Below are 24,184 nucleotides of genomic sequence, written 5' to 3'. Positions count from 1 at the left end.
AAGCCGGAAGTGAGCTTTCAGTGTCGATGGTCAACAATACATAAGCTCATTATACTAACGTCGAATGGCAAAAACCATTATTCACAGCAACAGACGCCAAATATGCCGCCGGACAATGATTCATGAGGAAATGTTACAAATGTCGATTGGAATTCGTCGATAGAAATTGTCGTCTTATCCTGTTTCCTTAGGTTTTTTTATCCTATGGAAGCTCACTTTGCTTTAAACGCGTATGCTAATGTCCCACCTTCAGATATATGTAGCATTCTATCAGCAAGCTAACTCTTCAGTAGCTGAACAATAAGGAACTAAACTGCTGACTCATTGTTTCACAAATACCGTTTCAAAAGGTAAGACTGAGTAGACATCGAAACACAAAGTTATTGTACCTGAAACTGATTGGACTCACTGACAGCTTTGAGACATCACAGCATACTTTTTGCTGACTTATAATGAAAGGTTCTGCTTGGCCAGAGTGAACTAACTTTTAACGCGAATGCTGCGGTGTAGGGTGTAATGGGGAACCGTGTTAACTGGCGACTTTAAGTCGAATGCGTCAGCAGTTGCCGTTGTTTAAACGAATACTAAACACAACCGCAGGCGGGTTCGTTTGAAGGTCACCAGTTCACATGGTCACTGGTTACACCATAACACCAGTGCCGCTGCTAGTTTGGTGTCATTGCGCGGTTAATTAATGAGTGTTTCACTGTTGTGTTGCCTTCACATGTTGTAGGGAACTACCACAATATAAGTAGGCTTGTTTGAGGACACGCTTAAAACATGGAAGTGAAGTCAGTCTACATACCTATTGTATGTAAGCCTGTTTTATATCAGGGAATAAACATGAGAAACAGACATGAGATTGTTTGCTTATTAAAAGAACAGGCAATTACCTGTAAAGCAATCGAGAGATATAAAAAACAAAAGCATGTGGAACCTAAACTTACATTTATTGTAATTTCTGCTGCCGTTTTATGCACATAAGCTTCTGTCTGTCTGCAAAAGGTCTGTGCTCTAGCCTTAATGTTGGTCTCATATGTTCCTTTTTGTGGCTTGGGAACCGGGAAAATGAATATCTGGCAGCCCTGTCTTCATTTTTCTTAAAATGTAATTGTCCCAAGTACCAGCATCATACCACTTACACAGAATGGCATGACAGTGGAGTGTGATCCAGATCTTTCCAGCTAAGGGACGCTGGTTTGTTTGCACCTCCATCATGATGCACGTACATTGTGCTATGTTATCCTAGGCAAAAGAATATGATGTGATCTGCCTGTTACTTGACTGTTTCAACAATCTACTTAGGGCTTTTTACTTATTGCTCAAAAACACATATTGCAGATGTTTCAAATCTAATGAACAGTAGCATTTTTGAGGAGAAAACAAACAAAAAAAGCTTCCATTAGAAGTAATACAAAAGAGGTCAGATCCAAAACCAGTCGAATAGTTTAGCGTATACCTTCTGTTTCAGAGGAACAAGGAGACTTTCTAGATGTTTGACCACACAGGTGGTATACAGCTTTTCCTGCATGTTGGTGAATGAAATTCTTTTGCTACTGCTACAGCTTTGCAGACTTCATAGTATGAGCTCATCTTGCTTTCAAGTGTAGGTGAAAATTGTGACGTGGTCTTTTGATTTTTTTTTTCCTTTTCCCTCAGCAGACTTTCAAGTGCTTGCACGTGAATTAACTGGCTCTGCAACTCATGGGAAAAGAAGGACTAGACGAGGAACATCTGTCAGGTTTTCAACTGTCTTTGAGGTATGGAAATAATTCCCAGCACCTTAGTTTTAAGTCGCTTTAGTTTTATCTTCTCACTCCAGGAGGCCTGTTTATTGGGCAGAGGTTCACATAATTGTGTTGTTTCATTATCGCATGCTTTTTGTTGGGTTATTCCTGAGCCTTTTTTAAAGATTATTTTACAAGGCTCTGAGAGAGTTACCAGTAGAGTGTGGCTGTATTTTGTGACCTCTCGGGCAGGCTCATGGGGGCAAACCGGCACAATAATGTAATAGGAGATTTTTAACATTCCCCCTCACCACAGGGAACCTCTTAGTTTATTTTAAGTTACATAAAAAAACATTCATGCAAAAAAGTTCACAGACTCTCATGCAGACTAGGTTGAAATGCTGATAGCTGAAAGACAATACGGCATATAAATACACATACAGACACTCATTGTCACATCTTAAGCTTAGTCTGCTTTGATTTTTTCAAAGGAAAACTCTTGGATTTTGTAAAGAAACACTTTGCCTGTAGTTTCTCAAAGATTTCCCAAACTATCAAAGGGGATGAATAGAAAGCAAACCACTACCAGTGCTGGGCCCTCGAGAACAGAGCCAGGCCTGTCTGCCGCGCACAAAGAATAAATCAGGAGCTAAGCAGAGGGTGAAAATAAGAGGAAGACGGTCCGAAAGAAAGAGAAAAACACTTTAAAACCCCCTCCTCCCTAATTTTCCACACAGATGGAGACTCAAAGCTCTTTTCAATGCAGAACTGCCTGCTCTGATTTCACTAAAGCATTTCAACTTGTCCCCACAAAATCCTCCCTGAACTGCATGCAGCCATTTTCTGGGATATTAAATTTGAGTCCAAGAAAGTCATCTTCAACAACAGAGAATGCAAAAATCCTTCAGTTATACCTGTTATACACAACTTTGTTTTCTTCATCAGAAATAAGGCTAGAAGTTTAGCTGTACTGATATTATATGATACTATACTGCATAGTTTTTGATACATTTCACCAATGAGACGGCATGAAGTTACCCATTTTAATTCTACAAGTGGAGAGCTGAAAAATTGAGAATGAAGGGTAATAATGAGATGATTTTTGACTTACCTTTGAACCAGGAGAGCCAGGGAAGCCTGGAGCACCAGAAGGACCAACAGGGCCCTGCAGAGAAACAGATAATCTATCAGCTTAGCTATTAATCACTGACACATCCAGGTGTGGTCTACTATCAAAGGCGCATAAGGAGGTTTGGAGTGGGGAAGGTGTGTATGCATTTTCAAATCAAACTAAATGATATAAATAAGGCTAAAATTAAACTTACCGGGGGACCAGCAGGACCAGGCAGGCCATCATTTCCACGTGCTCCCTGAATAAACAACACAAAACTGTCAGCATAAGACAACAAAATCTTCACTCTTTATTCGTCATTAAAAACAGGACAAAACAGCTATTTGATCTAAATCTAAAAAATTGCAGTGGATTAAGAGATTATAGCTGACACATTGGGGTTAACTCCAGTTATTATTAACAAGGGCCTTTTTGCACTGAAGGCTACACTGTTGAAAGAAGAATTTAAACTTTGCTCATCCAGTGGCACTGACACACATTTGTGCAAATCTGTTTTTTGCACTAATTGTTGTTCTATACAGGTGCATCTCTAAAAGGAGGAATATTGTGGAAAAGTTTTTTTTTCCCATATTTCATTTTCATAAAGGGAAATTTTCATAAAGAATATTCTAGATTCATTACATAAAAAGTGAAATATTTAACTTGGGTCAATCAGTTATCAGCCTGGTCAATTAGCAGAGCTGATTTCAGTGTTTGACCTGCTATTGGGCTCTGTTTTCACGCTCCACAGTCTCACCAATGTCCTGCCCTCATAACTATCTGATTGACTTCACATCACACAATAGCCAATCAACACTGATGCCTTGGCGTCACAGACACAGTGCGTCATTTCCTATTTTTCCGGCTGCTTCTGTTGCCCCGTTTATTTTGACAGGGCTAGTCAAAAAACTGTTTTGTTCTATTATTTGATCAGTTTTTGACCATTGCTATTATTTGATTGCTGCACACAGGGTCCAAAACTAACTTTTTCACTTACCAGCAAGGCTGGCTGGTAATTTGCTATCAGTATTATTTAACATGTAATTTGGGTCTTGTATGCGATTCTCAGTAAATATTTTAATAGTATGCACTAATACTAAAATTAAAGCCTGGGCAGGGCAGACAATGAAGAACATTAATTTTTCTTCAGCAGAATATTCCAGCCATAATCTATTAGCCCGCCATCTCTCCAAGAAATAGCAAAAATGACTCAAGAGAGATACTCTGGCAGAGGTACTTTAATTTTTATTTTTAGTTTATTATTCTATTCATTATTCTATTTTCCTTACGCTTGGTTTAGTTTTAAACCTTATGGTCCACTTAAAAGCCTACAACAAATTCAAGTGAAGCATTAACATTTTTAACCATAACAGTTATAATATGTTTTCTTTTTTTCTTAACAAACTAAATGGACCAAAAAGAGACAATATTTGCAGTCTGGACATGGAGGGGGTGAACCTCTCCTGCTCTGACTGCAGCTGGGAGGGACTGCTGCGGAGGACTGGGCAGCCTGTGAGTGCATAGGAATGGGGAAGGGCCCACGGCAGCACCCGCTGCTCACTGAGAGAACAACCATATGTGTTTTCACGTCAGAGTCTCCAGTAACACCAGAAAAAGTCACTAGATTTGTCATTAGTCGCTTTTTTGAAAAAGAGTCACTAGAGGGGTCTGAAAACTCACTAAATATAGCGGCCTGAAATACACATTACTCTGCCAGGAAACCAGCCAATACCAGCATCATTCTCCAGTGACTGCTGTGTGACATGGAGACAATATGACTGTGGCTCTACTGTTGTGTTATAAAGCCCAGGTTGCTTTTATAGAGGCCTTAAACACATATGCATTGTCGAGTTTGGTGTCTCTCATCTTCATTTCAATAAAACTCTGTCCATTCTCTATGGGGTTCAGGTCAGGCTAGTTGGCTGGTCAGTCAAGCACAATAAAACCATGGTCAGCAAACTGGACAATAGTAGTTTTAGCACCTTTGGGCCGGTGCCAAGGCCTTTCTGTTCTTCCTCCAGACTCCAGGTTCTTAATTTCCAAATTAAATGCTAAATTACTTTCATTTGAAAAGTGGACTTTGGACAGCTGAGCAGTTCTTTCCTCCTCAGCCCAGGTAAGATGCTTATCTCTAGTCATCTCTGGTTCAGGAGAGGCTTTAAACCAGGAATGTGATATTAGAAGCCAATATCCTGGGCGCATGCGTGGCGGCTCTTGATGTACTGACTCCAGCCTCTGTCCATTCCTCGTGAAGCTCTCCACTTCACACTTTTCCCTTCCTGTCAACTTTCCACAAACATGCTTTGATATAGCTCTTAGCAAACAGCCAGCCCTTGACCATGACCTTCTATGCTAACCTTTTTCAGCTAAAGGCGTCTTGTGGACAGCTGTCAATTAAACTGTTTCCTGATGATGATGGTTATGTGTACTGAATAACGCTGAGATTGTGTATGAATTACACACTCACTCCCTACTCCCTACTCCCTATAGAGAACTGTCTCTAGTTGTGTAGTGCATGGTTTACGCAGATACACAGAGTATGCCCACCTATTTGTCAGTCTTGTGTGTTGTTGTTTAATGTGTTACTCTGCCAACAATTATGGACAAGTTGACTCAAAATGCATTATCATGCAGTTGTCTCAGCCTGGAGTCAGTGGGCCAGTGGTGATTGTAAAATATGTTTTTCTTTGGCTGACTATTTTTAGGTTAACTAGATATGCAAGATGGTCTTTGTTTATAACACAGGGTGGTTATTCTTTGTTAGGTGGCCTTCTTAAAAAATGTTTTGTTGAATTAAGAGTTTACCTTCTTCAGGTACAACTTCTCCAGTGGCTGTCTAGAGTAAACTATAGTACACTTAACCACACAGTAAGAACTATTCAGGTGCAGTGTCGCCATTGATGCTGCACTTTTAAAATGGAACAGGTTCAGTGGCCTGAGTTTTATGATAAATAATGGTTGGATTTCACTGATAACTAAAACTATACTAAACATATTTTCACAAAAAAACACTAATTGTGATAAATTGTGAGTATTCAGCAAAATAATATTTTACACTGCAGCTCATTTAGCTAAACAGACGACGGCCTTATGTCTGTAGTCATCGTAAGTCAAAAGTGTTATTCCATTGTAAATCCCCTGCACTTTATTTAACTTTTCTGTATTTTAAGAGTGTAATTTTAGACAAGCTTGGGAGAGTAGAGCTTTTTCATGATGGCATGGGTCCTGAATACTGAAAGTGTTCCCCTTCTGAAATAACTGACAAGAGATAATAGACTCTTCCACATTACTCAAACATTTTAGATGTACCTTCATACTGTGACTATTTGCTCTTATTCCTTGGTTCAGATTTCTATCCTTATCCCCTCTTTAAACATTTTACATATTTATGAGTCTTGGCTTCTTCCTTTTCTTTCACTTTTACTTTTTGACTGTTATACAGATGATCCCAACTTTATCTGTTAATGACTTTCTGTCCACAGTTACTCTAAAGTAGGCATGGATAAACGTAAACCATCAGATTCTTCTCTTCTGATTCAACGTTAAGTTTGATATAGAAAGAACTCACAGCAACTCCACTTGGTCCAGGACGGCCTCTCTCACCAGGTAAACCACGAGGTCCCTGTGAAGGTAAACCAGTGGATAATTAGTTTATTTTTGTTGATATATAACATGATCTTTTTTTCTTTGTAATTGTGTAAAGAATTACCCACCATTGGTCCAGGGGCTCCATTCTCTCCAGGAGCACCAGCCTCACCCTATCAAGAAAAAAATATTTGGAAGTCAGCGTGGCAAGGCAGCCCTAGATACAGACTCAATTTGAATGATAGTTAACTTTATTCATCCTGGAGTTTAAACAGTCTGTGTTTGGTTCATTACTTTCATTACTTGCCAATAAAAAATAATGAAAAATCACCTTATATCAACAGAGAATGTGAGGTTATGTCATACACTATAGGATCGTGGGCTGTGGGTGCCATCTTAAAGGATCATATAAAATTCTACCTGTTTTGTTCAGCTGAAAAATGTTTTGAAAAATCACAGGACTTGTGCATTAAAGAGTCGGCCATGTATGATGAACACATTTTTCCCCTCTTTTTTATACATGAAAAAAAATGTCAACTACATGTAGCTAAGATCTTTAATATTTTACTCTGCTGCAGGTATGTCTCATGAAACACAGAAAACAGCAATATGAAACTGTTTTTTTTTTAAGAAAATAAGACTTAAGAATTTAAGAATAGAATTTATTATTGGAAATTACTTTTTTTCATATAGAAGTTACATTTTACATTAACATATCATACAAAATATATATAGTACCTTGACAACAGCCAATATTTTTATATTCTCCAGGGATCAATGAAGGATTATCATATCATTCTTTTGGAGCTGTAACATAAAACCAAATAAGAACACTAAAAAGTGTAAGCTTTCACTTAAAACACAAAGTTATTGACAACATCCCTATATGTGACTAGTCGTTCATTAGGGTCATAATGCAGCCCTGAGCTGCTAATTCATACAGATTTATCTTTGCATTTCTCTCTATTTATCCTTGTTTTATACTGAAATGCATGGCCTGATTGAGACCTTTTCATTATTGTCTCGTTACTCCTTTTCTTTCAAGTCATAAAAAGGCCATTCAAATACTTTTCATTCAATACAGATAAAGTTGCCGAGTAACTATATTAACAAATTGAATACAATCCTTTAAAAATAGCACCCACCACCCAGCCAGCACTGTGTTATGTCATCTCCACATTCTCTATAGTTAGCATGTGTTTTCTTTTGGTGTCCTTATTACCTCCAAAATAATGACGAAACTCTTACCTTAGCACCAACAGCTCCAGTCTCTCCCTTTGCACCATCAAGACCTGGGTAACCCTAAAACAAAGAGCAGAGCGATGGTGCATAAAACAGTTAGAAAAACAGCAATAATTACTTATAAATAAAACACTAAGTTTAGCTGAAAAATAAACCATCAACAAACACACTCACTCTGTGTCCCTTGATGCCGGGCAGGCCAGGAGTTCCTGGGAATCCACGAGCACCCTATGGTGTAAAAGCGTACAGGACTTTAGTGTATAAAAAATATAAGACATGGAAGCTTAGAGGATAAAAAAAATGTTTTGAAATTAAATCTAGGCTCCAAATGGTCTCAGCTAAATCCCATATACATTTTTAAATGATACATAGAGAGATGACACCTGCAGTCATGATGTTTTAGTAAATTAAGGTAAATGACCAAACAGAACTTGGTCTACGAAATCATCCATACTTACAATTATGGTGAAAATCACTTTATAGTACAAATAATATTGAGTAAATAATAAAAAAACACCACCAGATTAAGTTTAGTAAGTTAATATGAAGTGAAACGTGTCATATTGTCTTTGTGTAATGTGTTCTAATAGATGAAGTGAGCTTCTGTTGGCCAAAAACTGGCTATCAGTATTTAAATCATACAGTTAGAATTGTAATGATTTTGTTCTTGTCTGTTTTTGTTGATCTGCATGATATAAGAAAAAAATAGTGTACTAAAACATTGTTCAGTATAGAGATAACTAAGATTGAGCAATTAAATCACAATATGGCCAACTGCAATTTCAAATCCCAAGGGTTCAGTATTTCTTCAACCTGAAATGTGTGTCAAAACACCAGTTTTTGCAGCAGAGATCTTATGCTCTACAAATATGCATCCATTCAAGTGGCAATTTTTCAAAACATGCTTGAAAAAAATCCTGCTTTCCTTATTTTTGTAAATGTTTCTTATTAAAAATGAGAATTATCATTTCCTTCAATACAACAGTTCATACTGTATTTGCAATATGAGCCATAACAGTGAGAATGAAAGAACAGCCTGGGGTAACTTACCTGAGGTCCAGCTGGTCCACGCTCGCCTGATTTGCCAGGTTTTCCAGCCTCGCCCTGAAAACAAAAAGAGAGTAAACATCTTCTATTAAATTCATACATTCAGTCTTTCATACATACACTCCTATGTTAAAGATTTTAAGTGTATTCCTGTTTTTTGGGTTTAGTTTCTGAGAGTGAGCACACCCCTGTGGACACATGGTGATATATCCAGTCTGCTACCATCATGTGGCCAGAAGTGAGAATTACACTTTAATGAATTTTGTCAGGGTGGGCAGCAACACATCCATACATGTTTGTTAGTAATTGAGATTGATTTAAAAAACTTGTGTATAGTATTTTCAGATGTTTAATGTAAAGCTTTTAACATTGGCTAATATAGTATCCTTTATCAATGAATCAATTTTCAATTAATTTGCCAAAGATCTAACCTTTAGTGTGTCATTAGTTTTGCATTTGGCCAAAATAACCATTTATGGGTTTCTCAAATTGTACTGATGAACAATACTGTCTGGTGTGCAATATGTTTTATGATTAATACAGTGAAAGCCTAAATATGAAAATATGACAGAAATGTTACATCTCAAACTGTAGTACCAATGCTGCTATGTAATCAGAGTACAGTAAACATCATGAATAGCCCAAACTGAGGATATCTAACATCTATAACTGTAATGACATCTTTGGTTCACATCATGAGTCATTCTTCTTTTTGTTCATGTATTGTAATCCACCTTATTCCTAACCCCAGTGACGCTTTCTGACTTCAGGTGCCTTCTGTCAAACAGGTGTTTCCTGAGCATCGAGACCCTCACCCTGATTACTAGAGCAATTCAGAGATTAACATGTATAAGCATCATCTGTTAAACTTCAAAACAGGTTGATGTTATTATCCCTTGAATTTCTTCTATTGAGGTTTAAGAGAACAATATGAAGAAAAGGCTTGAATAACGTGCACAAGTCTACCTAATCATCTATGATTCATGTAGCCACCCTTTTAGGTTAGTAGATATGAAATTCTGTTTAAGTTAATGAGGACTCATATTCTTGATGCATTCAGACAGTAAGTCCAAAGTGCTACTGTTAAAGTTGTTTTTAATTTTGTCTGGCTAATAGTAAAACCAGCAACAGGTGTGAGACACTTCAGGAAATATAACTTGTAACTTAAAACAATATTTAGCAGGGTGTTTGGTTAAAATAAATGAGGTTAGCCACTTTAGTATAGCCACTAGTAGAAACATATTTTCTATATCGTCTATATCACTGAAAGTTCCACCCATAATCATATCTTAAGTAGATATCCACCAGCAATAAGGTGGATATTCTTTATATCTTTAATGTTGTCTCATTATTATTTAATGCTATCTGTCATTTAATACTCTAGTGCTAGGTATGACATGTTTTGTCACTGTAAAGCACTTGCACTTGGCTTTATACATGAGGGATACTCTAAAATTAAAATTGCCTCGCCATGTCAAATCCATGAATCACAATTTTTTTCAAACAGCTCAAAACAAAACAAGTTTTCAGATTTTTATAGTACTACAGTAGTTGTCATTCAAACTACATATGGCAGACCAGCAAGATGAGAAAATTGAGAGACTGTTTTTATTACTACATGAAAGGCTACAAGAGACCATTTATCAACTAGCAGTAGGCCTAATAGCAGAAAAATAAGCTACGTATAAAAGCATTTTTCAGTATTGCAATAATGATAGAAACTGCAAAAATACACAGAAACTAGAGTGCATGTAAGCTATAACTGTCTATCTGCTGTTCTCATAGGAACATAAACACTCATAAATACTTGTGTTTGCAACATTTCCCTTTGAATCAGAATTGAACCCCCCAAAATTATATATATATATATATATATATATATATATGAATATATATACAACACTATTACTGTACAAAACTTTAAGGCATATTTAGGCAAAAAATTGAGGCTGAAGTAAGGCATAGATGTGGCAAGTAAGCTGTCTGAGGTAACCATTGGGTGAAAAGGAGGATTGACACAACCCCAGTAGTGCTCTGGATGGGGCATGGGCTTGGGAAATTTGTCTGTTGAAAACATGAAAGTCTGCACTTTTAGGGCAGAGTAAGGGGTGGGTGTGGTGAGTAAGCACAGTCTAGGGTACTATTCGGGCGTGCAGTGGGTTGCCACGAGCCCCTGGTTGCCCCTTGGATGTTCCAAAGATCCCAAAACTGCCAGTGACCTCTGGTTATATTACCAGGGGTGAAAAGGCCCAGACAAAAGAGATGTCATCGAGCTTGACCTTGGCTGCCAAGAGATACACATGTATGTCAACATGTGTCAAGCTTGACTCCCTCCTCTCCAGCCTGATGAATCCTCAGCACCCTACATGCCTATGCACACAAATCGTTATTCTTTTATTCCATTAAACTGGCACTAATAAATCTGAGGGTAGGCAATACCTAGATCAAGCATCATAACTGTGAGAAATCTTGTCTTTTATTTTACCCAGACCCCCATTCAATAGGTGCAATGTACACGTGCTGAGTGAGAAAGCATTGCTTGACTACAATAAAAGTCTTTCCATTTTTTTGTGACAAATTCCGACTTTTACAATGGGTTTAATTGGAAGGCTACTACTGTGATAATTATAAAGCGGCCTTTACTTGTCCAGCCCTTATTTGCATCTGTTTACAAAGGAGCAACTGATATACCTTACAATTGCACCTTCAAATAAAAAGCAAACAAATAATGGTAAAAAGTGCAGTGGCATCTTAAAAAGGTCAAAGGATGATCTGCTTATCTTTTGCTAGTTGTTTCTGGAAAAACTTAGACTACACCTGTTTACAACATTCACTAGAGTAGGTGATCTGAGGACAGTACCTCAGCTGCACTGTGTGGCCTGCTTGTTTTGTTGTTAACTTAATAACAGTTTATAAGGTTGTGATAGAAACACTTACATCATCTCCAGGTTTTCCAGGAGGTCCTGAGGGGCCACGGGGACCCATGGGACCCTATAAAGTGAGGAGAAAACAAACAAAGGTGAGACAGCGATTCCATTCACGACCAGCAGGGGGCAGCCACTCACAGTTTACTCTGTGGTTCCTAACAGCCTGTTTAATATCACATCACAACCAGCAGAGACATGCCAGTTCAACACATGACTTTAATTACCATGTGTGACATGAATAATTCTCTTCTACATTAATCACATATTGTTTGGCTGTTGTTTCTCTTATTAATTTAGTTTGATTTTCTTGCTAATTTGAAACATATTAACAATGATTTTTTAGTAATGTGAACATCTCTGGGTAAAAGCAAATAAATTATGCTAGATTTATTCACTGCAAACAATAATGACAAAATAATGAGCTGCGGTGAGAGAATATTTCATTATGAAGAGAGCTGAGTCAACAGGATATTTATTCTGGCCAAATTCAGGTCAGACAGATGACAAAAATCATTCTTTAACCCGACACAGAATCTAGCCTGTAGGACCTTTTACAGATGTTTTTGTCTTTCCTTCTATGTGGTTATTTTTTCTCAGCTTTATGTCGACACAGGTCAGATTATGTCACTTTTTCTCACATAAAAATGTGCATTCACTCTTTCTCTGTTAGTCTGTCTTCATCCAGTAGGAGGAGACATTACTGTTTAATGCTAAGAGGAGATCTTCTATCTGTGAGTACTTGATGGCCCAAAAAGGGTATACTCTCTTTGCGGTACATCAGTTTTATGCTCTCCATCGGAACACAATCCCTGTCAAGTAATATGAGACCTATATAGATGTATAAAGTGCTGAGGTATTAAAAAAAAACTATTCAAAGAGCTTAATTATCAGTTGGGAACTCCATTTGTATAAAAACCACAACACGTCTGAGCTATTTCTTCTGTTGATCATCTTTATGTTTGTTTTCTTGTGTAAACACCAGGGGGCAGTACGCACCATACCAATCTGTGGCCTGTATGGACTCACATAAAGGTGGCAGATGCGTTATTAGCATTCATGCACTAATCAGGGGACAGAGTTTTTATTCCAGGTCAGTGAGATGTGCCATTTATGTTTATTTTTCACCTGATCAGGATAAATGACCATAATCACAGGCCTGCAACTTAATCAGGTGTTTGTCTTATCTGAAATAGTCAATAACAAGGCATCTTGTTTGCAACTTTGCTTTTTGGTGGAGGACATTGACACCCAATATTAGAAGCACAGTAGTTTTCAGTGAGAAGAAAAAAGAATCAGCAGGATATCAAAGCAAATTGAGGCTGAATAGATGCAACAAATACTTCCCTATCCTGGTCCAAAATCCTATTTTTAAAGTGCAGATGTTTCCGTCTCCCCTACTGTCTACCAGATTCTTCTTCATTTTTTGCGTATTTAAGTGTCTCAGTTTGTTCCTATCTTTCCATCTAGATGACCTTTCTGTCACCTTTTTTCTGTCTTTGCTAAACAGTTTGAACTAAAAAGAGATAAAAGTTATGCTGTTATCCTGCATTAATATAGGGGATATTGTAAAAGCAGTGAAGGCTTCTTGTTGGTAATTTTTTGTTCTTATTCAAAACACAGTCCCCTCAACTTTCTCTGAATTCAAAAGCCAAAGACTACCTCTGGTCCTCATAAACACTTTGCCCACATTCTGACCCTTCCCTCAAACTGTCGACTTATCTCCTGGACGGCAGCTTGATTTTAATTGCACTTAATGATGTGCTGGAACATTTTTAAAAGAGGAGAAGAGGCTGCAGATTTGAGCTCCACAGGAGCAGATTAACTCAGCGGTGGTGAGACCCTGCTCCATCTACCTGCTGAGGGTGAGGGAAGAGCACGGGGAGGGTGAGGAGGTCTGATTTCTGGAGCTTTGTTAGAGGTTAGTCAGGGGTGAAGGTTTACTACAGGGGGGTTTGAAAGGGTACAGCTGGGTATAAAAGTAAAAGCAAGGATTGTGAAACAGAAAATGACAAGTATGGAGAGTGATAGGGTCTCCTGTTTAAGGAGAGACGAAGAAGCAGGCGAGCTTTGACAAACAAAAGAAGCTTTTAGTGAGAAAATGCTTCAAACCTGAACCACAGTATTCCATTTTTTTCAATTCAGCTTTATTTGTATAGCACATTTCATACAGGTGTAAACTCAATGTGCTTTACAGAAGATTAAAAACAAACAGAAAAGCAGTCAGCAATTCCAGCAAACCTCCCCACCCACCCACCATACACACATACACACAAACACACACATATATGTACAGTGCAAGTCATGTGTACTCAAAGTACACAGGCAAAATGTTAATATATTATACTTTATCTAACAGTCAAAGGCATAAGAGAAAAGCAGTGTTTTAAGAACACTCTTAAAAGAACTTAAAGTCAGTACAGTAGGAACAGCACAAAGCAGGAGGCCATTAAGTACTGTACTTTGCTTTACAGAGACGTGAGTATTAATATTGACTGAAGAAGTTTGTTCATGTTGAAATTAAAGGCGCTGGCTAGTCAAACATGGAAGAGTATCCAAGTTAGTGGCAAGCGAGGGAAGGTTAGAAAGTCTTTGGAAAATTTATGGAAATGTCATTCAGCTAAAGTGAGGAATAACAGCTGAGGCTTCTACATGATGAATCGGGGAACGAATAACACTTAACTGTTATTCAGTCTATCTGTCCCTTAGTAGTGTTAAAATCTTCCAAAAAGTTCTAAAGATGCCAACAAAATGTATTGCCAATGACAAATAGATTTATAAAACACAACATTTAGAGGGTGAATAAAGCATTAACTAAGAAGTGACAAAGACCCACCGAAGAAGAATGGAGAAGTTCAGAAGATCAGTCCAATCAGACTTTTTAAATCCAAGGCTTCTAAAGGTAGAGTGAGCAGAGGTTGTGGTCTGTCTGAATTTACTGGCCTACATCTTGCATAAGACAGGTGAGTTTACATATGATTTTTGTTGGTTAAAAACAAGAAATGAACCATTACTGGCTGTCTATTACTGCCATGCCAGATAGACTGTTTTATACTATATCCAATGCATAAACTAAATTTCACATTCATCTGGGAAACCTCCCATTCAAAGTGTTTAGGAAGGGCAGGACTTTTCATAAAAATTCTCAGAAGGTGATTGGACAAATACTCTGTCCGTCATATTCATTACAGGCCAATTAAAGTGACGAGACAAAATAGTAGGAATAGTTTATGAATGTCGGAGCTTGGTTTATACCCGCTTATCGTACAATTAAACCCTGCTTGTAACTCTCACAAACTTGTTCCGAAGCAGGTCAGGAGAATAATGAAAATATTTTACTTCATGACAAGCTTCCAATGCTGTTATTTGGTCTTTACGTAAGAAAGAAACATGGTCTTGGTCTGATAAAACTGCCACCATACTATAGCTACATCCAAGCTAAACACAACGCCAGTTGCAGCCATTGCCATTAGCTTCCAGTACAACTAAACCCTGCCATTAGCTACTGCCTTGTTCTCTTCCAATGATGTTGATTTGTCAGGTCTATTTTCAGACCTGGCACAGTCATTTCAGATTGGAGCTTTGCTAGATGGATGTGCCTGAGTTAAAAAATTCTGTCATTATGACATTATCTGTAGGTGTTAGTCCTAATGGTTAATGGGTGTTAACATGGACATTTCCAACCATTCCGTTTCTTTTTCCCTTCCTCTTTAGCTTTTTCATGTTTACTGTGGTTTTCTCAATGAGTTAACACTGGCTTTGAGTGAAATCATACTTTGTAAATGCCATGTATAACATGATCATTATAAATTCTCCCTTGGGAAGAAATAAATTTAGATTGATATGGACTCAAAGTAGTCCCCATCTGATATCATTTTAGGGTTTTGTTCCCAGGCTTTGCTCCTGTTTGGGCTAGTAGGGTGGTAACCAGTAAACAGTAACAGTTAACAGCTAACCACAAATAACTCATGAGCTCATTGTAACCCTTGGTGACCAAGCTCTTCAGTTGTACAGTTTGTCTTAGAATAATGTAAAATTTTAGAATAAAGTATACAAAGTATGATGTGAACGAGCAGCAGGTTCATTCATAGATTTAAAAGAAGGAAAAGTGGTTCTTAAGCTGAAGAGCAAGTATTAATGATGAATCAGGCAGTATGGGTAGGGCTGGTACTCTGTGGGGTACTTACAGCTTGTCCGGGCTCTCCAGCCTCTCCTGGGTTGCCTTGGAAACCTTGTGGGCCCTGTGATGTAGAGAAAAGAAAGATACAATTTAATTATGTTTTTTAAGGCATTATCTAAGAGATCTTTCAAGTGTCAAGAAAAATAAATTTTGAAAAAAGGGCTTTGTATTATTCAATTTAATTTCAGCTCAATTCAGAAGCTTTATTGATCCATCAGATGTTTGTTGTTTTGGCACATCTTGTAAATACAACACATAAAAAATACTGTGACTTATAAACAACAATAAATGGAACATTAGAGTTCAAGTATAGAATGAGATCTATGATGAATGTTAATATTTAAGCTCCTGTGAATAGCATGGATTTTGGCAACCCCTGTAAACAAGGCATTTAATCTCATTACTGATTTTGTCCTGTTCATGTGTTAATTGTGCTTTCTGACATAAACATCATTATTGGTTTTGGTGTCTTAACATGCAACTTGAACTGAATCTTTGAAGAGGAAAAATGAAAAAAGCTGCTTTGGCATCGTTCTCTTAATCCCTTTGTGTATCTCCTACCCTGCTGCTATGATTTCAGACATTAAAGTAAATATATGGAAACTTTCCTTTTCATAGTTTAAACAGAGATAAAACAGAGAAAAACATCAGAGATCTCATCTGGGATTAAATTATGTATAAAACAGTTTAGTTACATGAAGAGTGGCACGCTTTAGCTTTGTTAGTTAGAGCTAACATGGCTACTCTAGCTACCTATTTAACACTACTACATTACCAATGTAGCTAGGTTAGCTTTAACAATGTGAAATTTAGCAAACATTGCTAAGGCTGATGTAGCTTATGTAACTGCTATGTGAGCTTAGCTCCAGCTACATGGCTGGATTAGCTATTTATCTATGTATCTATGTAGCTTATGCAGTAAACGGAGCTACACAAGCTATGGTTACTGTGCTAGAGCATTATCACAGAGGACAAACTTTCTCCCTGTCAGCAGACTGTTTACTCAGCTTTTTTAAATGTTTTGTATTCAGGTTTTGCAGGTCAGGTTTTTAACTTTTAACTTCTGGTATCCTTACTGTTACCCTAACCTTTACCCTCTCATGGAAGTTTAATCTAATTTTGTTGCTAAAGTTTCAGCATGTATTTCTGAATTATTATTATTTTCCCTCCTGAAATAGATGAACGGTCTGTGAGAGTGGCCTTCAGAGATGAATGATCGGTAGCCAGACTGTCTAAGGGGGTTTAGTAGACTGATGAATATATAAAAAAACTCCATCCAAGGGATAGAATGATGTGTCTTTGTAGAGGGGATTTTAATATTAATTTTTATAGGCATGTTAGAAAATTCACATAAAAAATGGCCAGAAGAAGCAAAAAATTCAAGGCCTTCTGGAAAATCTTCTACAAAAGGAATGGGAGTAGAACAAAGAGCAAAAATGTTGTGAAAGTATTCAGTCAAGCCTCTTTAAAGCATTATTGTTGCCTCTCCTTTTTTTCTATGATGATTACTAATATATTTCTGAGTTTTTTTTTCATCAATATTTGATTTGACTTTTTGCACCATAATACACAGCTTTTGAATTTGCATCATGCCTATCCAAATACAAAGGTGCATCTGTCCAGTTCAGACTCTTGACATAGTTGATGAAATGTCTCCATATATGCTCAAACCTTTTCTGTTAAGACTTTAATATGATATTCTTCCCAAAGGAAGGCATGACAGCATCTGCTATATCCACAGGGTTTTATTTGGTCTATCAATGCTTTTATCAAAAGAAAGCGATATATTTTGGCACAGTAAGCTAAGACACCTGTTCATTTTTGCTATATTACAGTATATTTCCAGGTTTTGTGAAAAAAGGGCTGTTTATATAACAATAGAGGGCATCTTAATGGGCAGTCCTTGATTTACAGTAGTATTTTCTATCATTTTTATGGAGCAAAAATCAAGTCCAATAAAATCTGGAATATAGGGTGCACCTTTATACCGGAGACAGCCATCTTTTTAGAAGAAAAGTGGGTGTCAAACTTGTGACATATACACCAAATTTGATGGTGATAAACATTATTACGAAAATAATAAACCTTTTCACCATATAGTAATAAGAATCTTCAGTTGCATCCATAAATCACTTGTGTTATGCCAGATGTTATGTAACAATACTGGCCTGAGTATAGAGGTTTATTATGTAATAAAACTATGTAATTGCTCCTCTTTTAGTGCTTGTGTTTATTGTCAGTTTCAATTGAAACATTTTTTATAATTGCAGCATTGGGAGAATACTGCCCATATACCTGCAGTCAGATTGTTCACATTTGCACATGCAGTTAAATGCACTTTTTAATAAATGGTTCCCTTCAAATGATATGCCCTTTCTTTTTACAGAATCTACTTTGTCTAAGCGTTATCTAGACACTCTCTAAGGTCTTTAAGGAGAAGATCGGTTTCTCCAAATGGGCTCCAGGTGATTAACTCGTCAAGTTTAGGCATGTAAGCTGGCATTGCCTACATCTTAACAACTTTTTTTTTTTGGGGGTCACACAGTCACAGGTGGAGCTTGGGTGTAGATAAGAGCATAGGGTGGGGTCTGACTGTGTGTATCCAGGAGTGTGTATGGTGGGTAGTCAGTGTGGAAGCTAAATTGTCAGGTGCTGTGCAGCATGTTCAGGTTGTGGCACAGTTAGGAAAAAGCCCTGGAGCCTGCAGCTGTGAGATCCGGACACTGGCAGTTAAAACAAGGCTGTGTGTAAACATTTATCTCTGTCAGCTGGTTGGTTTGTTGGCCTTGTTTGTGTTTGGGGTCATTCTGGGGCTATCCTTGTAATGGAATCCACTCAGGGGAAGCAGACAATGTGGCATCATGCATGTCACAATTATGAGATTTAGCCTGAGAGGATTCTGTCTGCAGGATCTTTGGTGTGCAGGTACACCCAGTTTGTGTTGTCTGGGGTGTAAAGTAGGTACTTACAGGTGATCCAGTGGGGCCAGGTGGTCCTCTTGGACCCATGGGGCCCTGAGGGAAAGAGAAAACAGAACATCAGGATAAGGATGTGTAATGACAGCACAGATAAAAACACAGACACAGGTCTGTATGCATTTGCGATCCTGACCGTGGATTTTAATGATTTGTCTGCTCAAGTTTTGTCAGAAATGATGTGAAAGAAGTACCACCTGCTTTGCCCTAAAGCTGCACAAAACTCAACGGCTCAACTTGTCAAATCCATAAATCGTTTGAAATTCCTCAGTGGCATTCGGACCTTCTTCTGCTCTCAATGATGCTCATTTCACCGTCGACCCCCCTCCCCTTCATCTTCCCTGCTCAGCCTCTAAGCTCACTATTCTGTACTCCTAGGAGGAGTGTTTGAACTCAATGTGACTTCTTGCACTTTGACATGGAAAGAAAACAACAAAACACTCAAGTGTTTGGCTTTGGCAGAATGTTTCATCCTTTAAACGTCAGATTTAAGGTGAGACTTCTTCAGCTGAACTCTGACTGAACGTTAATCTTCTCTGGTCAGAGTCACAAGCCAAAGTAACTTCTGCTTGAACTTCATGCATCACTGCTCAAAAGGAGAAAATCACATTCAGAGGAAGTTATGGACTAAAGCTTCTCTTCTTTTTTCTCCCTGTCTGCCTCCCTGTCTCATACAAAATGAAAGAATATCAGCTGTTGGAGGGGCAAAAAGTTTAAGTCTGTAAAGCTCCACAAAATCCACATTTATTAAGCGATAAAACATCTTAATTCGGTCAGTTTGTGGTAGCTTTCCTCTTTGAAAGAGACATATATCATTCATTAAGCTTTCTTTTGTAAAACCCAACATTTAGCATGATGGTTATACTTAAAAAATCAGTTTTGGCAGCCAAAGAAAGCATCACAGGGCAGCACAGAAGATCTTAAGAGTGAGTGAAAGTCACCTTTCAGTGGGTGTGGGGGCCTTAACCACAGCGGGTAGAAGCTCAAATCAATGGAGCTCTATATCTGCAGGAATTGTGAATGTGTCTTTTAGGAAATACATGTGTGCATACATTTGAATGTTTGGAATATGGGTATACAAATTGAGGGGCTCTAAGGAAGTGCATGAAGGGTTAAAAGCTTGACTTTGAATTAGTTTTTCAGTCCAGTCTGTTCTTTCACAACTCTGCAGGCTGCAAGAGGCCAAAATAAACATGGCCGACTTCAGAAAGGATCCAGTATTAAGGCCAGACAGACATGTGGAGGGACAGGCAGAAGGAGTGAAGCCACGAAAACTGCTGCTGGCTGTGAGGATCTGATCAATTCCAGCCCCCCGTTCCCCTCCTCCTTCCTTCTCCCTGCGTCTCAAACCTCTGCTGGGCTGAGACACTGCCAAGCTTCTCTCCAGCTCTGTTGAACCAGAATAGCTCATAGTGTGCTCCTCGCACCGTCCTTCGGCAGGCCGCCATGCCACCTAACCAAATGCAGCAGCGGTTTTTCACCAGCTGACAATCAATGGCTGTTTCCTCAATTTATAAAACGGCTCCTCTGTACTCCATGTGAGGTGTTTATTTTCCATCAGGACCCAGAAGTTTCTTCTCTTCAGCGCTGTGGGGTCTTTGTATTTTCTCCAAAAATCGTTCCAAAGGAGGAGGAACAACATATTGATGCCACAAATTGCTGAGTTGTCCTCATTTCCTTCCATTCTTGAGTGTTTTTAATCCTACAGCGTACTTCCACTGTTGGTAAAGAATGATGAAGTATTCTTTTCATAGCTTTCACACATGAAAACTGTGTAGTGCTTCTTTGCTTGATATAAAGAAATTTTACAGACTTAAGCTCTACTTTTGGTTTCTTCTTGTTCCCAACCCCTTTCGAGACTGTCTCAACCAAGAGGATGCAGCAGACTGTAAAAAAAGTATTGTTGAGCAGGTCTCAGCAACGCTTGCTCACCATCGGTCCTTGCATCACTCCCATCTGTGCTCCGCCAGACTTCTCGTCAAAACCACCGGCCATCTGAGCAGCAAAGTTCTGAAAAATAGCAGAAGAAAAGAAAGTGTTAAAACTTTCATCAAGTTGTGGACAGTCATACACGACTATGCATACAGATTGCCTGTTTTTAAACTAAATATTAAAATGCAATTTTTTATCGAGGCTTTCACTCTACTTGAAAGATGGCTTTTACATTTTAAAAAATGTCATGGTTGAAATATCTCAGTGATGGCAAGGATAACGTCTGCTTAGAAAGACAACAACTTAGACTGGGTTCATATTTTAATACCTGGCTATGCAGATACCCTCAAGATGATAGTCCAATAAAATACTATGCCTTTTGTTATTTTTGCTTCGCTGTAATACAATGCTAATATTTTTGTTTAGCTCGGCTCAGTGCTCTGAGGAGTCCTAAAACCCTGGAGAGCACCTAGAAACATGCTATTCTAATATTAGTTGTAGCTTGGCTAGCAGCATTTCCTGCCATCTAGTGTCCCCTAAAGATGGCTGTGAAGCACCATTTTATAACATGGAACTGCTTTACTTACTTGCTGCTTTACTTATATACCTTTGAGGTTAAATGATCTTAACTGTAAATACTTGTTGACTCTTGCTAGGTTTCACTAACGTTACACATGATGCTAGTGCAGTGCACTGTTCATCTTTGCCAATTTTAAACAGTGGTTTCAAGATACAGCAGTAATAACTTATACTAGTAACCCTAGTAACAATCCAGTGTGTCCCAAATCACATACTTCTTTACTAAAGTAAATACTTTGAGTACGTGCACATAGTGAGTTCATATTGAGGAGTATACTCAAATACAGAATACAACTGGTTTAACAAAACAGCTAAGAATTGAGCGTGCAATGATGGACACTTTACATCCTCAATGAATGCCATGTTTTGTGATATAGCTGTTAGCATGCTAGCACGCTAGCAAACGTTAGCATCTGCTAGCTCGTGAACATGTTATGAGCAATGACAGCAGACTTTAATCAAGAAAAATGGCATTGAAGGCAAAATAAGTTTTCTTTATTGAAACAAATAATGTAAAAAAATACAAGCTACATGAATTCAGTGAGTGCAAATAGCTGTCAAATTTTAATTAAAAAGTAAGATAAGAAGAAAACAGCAGCAGTTAACCTGTAGTCACTTCCTGTAAGTGCAAAACAGCAGTGGGTGGTTTGAGACAATACTAAACCACTGTGATTAAATGCTCTTTACTGCATGTAAGTATACAGTATTACAGTACACTACGTATGCAATGAGACACACTGCTAGAAACATGTTAATCTAACATTAGCTGCAGCTAGCTTGCAGCTTTGTCTGCTGTCCACTGCCCCCCAAAGATGGCTGTGAAACACCATTTTATAACATGAAGCTCCTTTACTGTGCTTTACTTTTCAGGTTTGCTAGGTAAGGCTAACATCACTTGATGCTAGCAGCTCACTGTTAATCTTTGCTATTCCTAAATAGAAGTTTCCAGTGGCAGCAGTAATATACATATAGTAGCCCATATAACTCATGATATTTTAGCCTTTTTCTGTGACATCTGAAAATGCCCCATTTGTGAATTTTAAAGCTTCTAATGTTGTCAAAAGGCAGTTGCTAACATAGTTGCTAACTGACAAACAGGGCTGGTCAGAGACATTAAACACCATCATGCTGAACATAGAAGCGCATCCACTAGTCTACTACTACTCTGTGTGTTTGGGCTAAAAATACTTGTCCCCAACAACATTTAAATTTGTTGAACAAACTGATGAGAAAGTCTTTATAAAAGAGCTAAGAGCACAAATAAAAGGAGGAAATTTAGTGGTTGGGAGGTCAGTCTACCATAGTGTAGTTCCTTTGCATCCTAACATTGACTATTTACTTTTGGTGTGTGATAATGCTTCAGAAATAGTAAAAATTTGTGACGTTTGTCTTGAAGAACAAAACATCTAATCTTCATACATTGGTTGTAGGATCCTGAGTCATTTTGTCTGTTAAAGAGCATCAGATTCAAATTTTGATACATTGTCAGCAGCAGACAGACTCAATATTTGACTCCTGATGCAGACAGAGAAGAGACGGGGGGCATGTGAACACTCCTAATCTCCCCTCCACAAAGAGTCGCCTTGTCCCCCTTCCCAAAAAACACTACCTCCTGCCCCCTTCTCTCCACAGTCACCTCCTCCCTCCTTTTCTCCCTAAAGAATGAGAGGTATTCGACCTATTCTCTCTTTCTGCATCTACCCGCTGTTGTCTTTCTTCCTCCTCCCAACACGACAAAGATTTCTCACATCTTTTGTGCTTCTGGATTCTTTCCTCGCTTCATTTTAACCATTCTCTCTGCTTATTCCACCCTGTCAGACTGAACCCATTCTTGGCCCTACACCAGCCTGTCAAGCTCCTGTGTCTGCAGTGAATGCTAAAGCCCTGGTTGTCATGGGACACTCACTCCGCCAAGGCCAGGGGGTCCGTTGGGTCCTGGAGGTCCAGGGGGGCCGGGGTTTCCGGGGGTGCCAGGCTCTCCATCTCTGCCACGGGGACCGGGGCTTCCCTGAAATAGACAAAAAGTGGTACAATTAATTTGATAATTTAGATGACAATGATGTTATAGAGTATGAGGCTGGTCACAGTGGGTGAATGGCATTCCCATTAACCATCTTAAAATGATTCTTTGAGGAGCTTTAAACTGCTTATGAAACAGGATGAACGTTTGATGCATCCTTGTGAGCTAAAAGAGCAAACAAGGCCATCAGAAATGGTAAAGTTCTACATTTTAATTCCATATGCCTGTCACCTCAGCTAGTGGGTAGGTAATTTATGAGGCAGTTGACTGCATAGTGCCATTACATACTGTACTTTTTCAAAGTTATCTGTGCCGAAGATTATTTGTGAGTTGCCCATTTGATATTAATGGTAACAAAGGATGGTTTTTTTTGTCAGAAAACACTAAAACATATACAGGAAAGGACTAGCAAAGTGATTAGAGTTTGTCCGCATGGGGCGCCAAAATCCACACTAGTTAAAAGTTTCATGGAAGCTTTAAGTAAAATGCCCAGACTCTTAACAATATCAGAATCTAATCTTTAAGTCCAAAAACTGTACACAAGTAACGTAGAAAAGCAGATTGAAAAATCACAAAAGCCTAATTTAACATATTCAAAATGTTCAAATGTCATGTTTTCTTGATCAAAAGTCTAAAAAAAAAATGTTCAGTTTGAATCCCACAGAAAGCAAAAATCTAGGATTATTCTAATTGAAAGCCTATCCCTTTTTAATGCCTAGCCCATTTTTACTAGCCTGATGATGCTGCATATTTGACAAATAAAGGCAGGTTTTAATTAGAGTCACCCATGCATTTAGTGTTGCAAGTTTGCAAATTCAACATGAGAAAAAGCAGCCAGTCACAAAACATTAAGATAGAATTA

General features: G+C 38.2%; 1 protein-coding gene and 1 long non-coding RNA gene across 3 annotated transcripts in view; one reads left to right on the top strand and one right to left on the bottom strand.

Annotated features, from left to right (window-relative positions):
• The window catches only part of col2a1b (collagen, type II, alpha 1b), an 82,333-nt gene that overhangs the window by 42,695 nt on the left and 15,454 nt on the right, over positions 1-24,184 (bottom strand). Inside the window, exons 7-18 of the mRNA XM_041782172.1 lie at positions 23,209-23,310; positions 20,724-20,801; positions 18,786-18,830; positions 15,824-15,877; positions 11,650-11,703; positions 8,716-8,769; positions 7,840-7,893; positions 7,672-7,725; positions 6,552-6,596; positions 6,407-6,460; positions 3,053-3,097; positions 2,839-2,892 (exon numbers count right to left, since the gene is read on the bottom strand). Of these exons, the coding sequence (XP_041638106.1) occupies positions 2,839-2,892; positions 3,053-3,097; positions 6,407-6,460; positions 6,552-6,596; positions 7,672-7,725; positions 7,840-7,893; positions 8,716-8,769; positions 11,650-11,703; positions 15,824-15,877; positions 18,786-18,830; positions 20,724-20,801; positions 23,209-23,310 (693 nt within the window). The remainder of the gene's footprint in view (positions 1-2,838; positions 2,893-3,052; positions 3,098-6,406; positions 6,461-6,551; positions 6,597-7,671; positions 7,726-7,839; positions 7,894-8,715; positions 8,770-11,649; positions 11,704-15,823; positions 15,878-18,785; positions 18,831-20,723; positions 20,802-23,208; positions 23,311-24,184) is intronic.
• Positions 75-6,853, top strand: LOC121506401. 2 transcript variants are annotated; one of them, XR_005991639.1, is made up of 4 exons: positions 75-350; positions 1,663-1,760; positions 6,321-6,444; positions 6,542-6,853. It is a non-coding gene; the product is annotated as an uncharacterized LOC121506401 (long non-coding RNA). The 2 variants fall into 2 exon arrangements; XR_005991638.1 differs by having other exon boundaries at positions 1,660-1,760.

This window comes from Cheilinus undulatus, linkage group 3, assembly GCF_018320785.1.
Source record: "Cheilinus undulatus linkage group 3, ASM1832078v1, whole genome shotgun sequence".
In the NCBI taxonomy this organism is placed as follows: Eukaryota; Metazoa; Chordata; class Actinopteri; order Labriformes; family Labridae; genus Cheilinus; species Cheilinus undulatus.
This window is presented reverse-complemented; position numbering and strand designations above follow the sequence as displayed.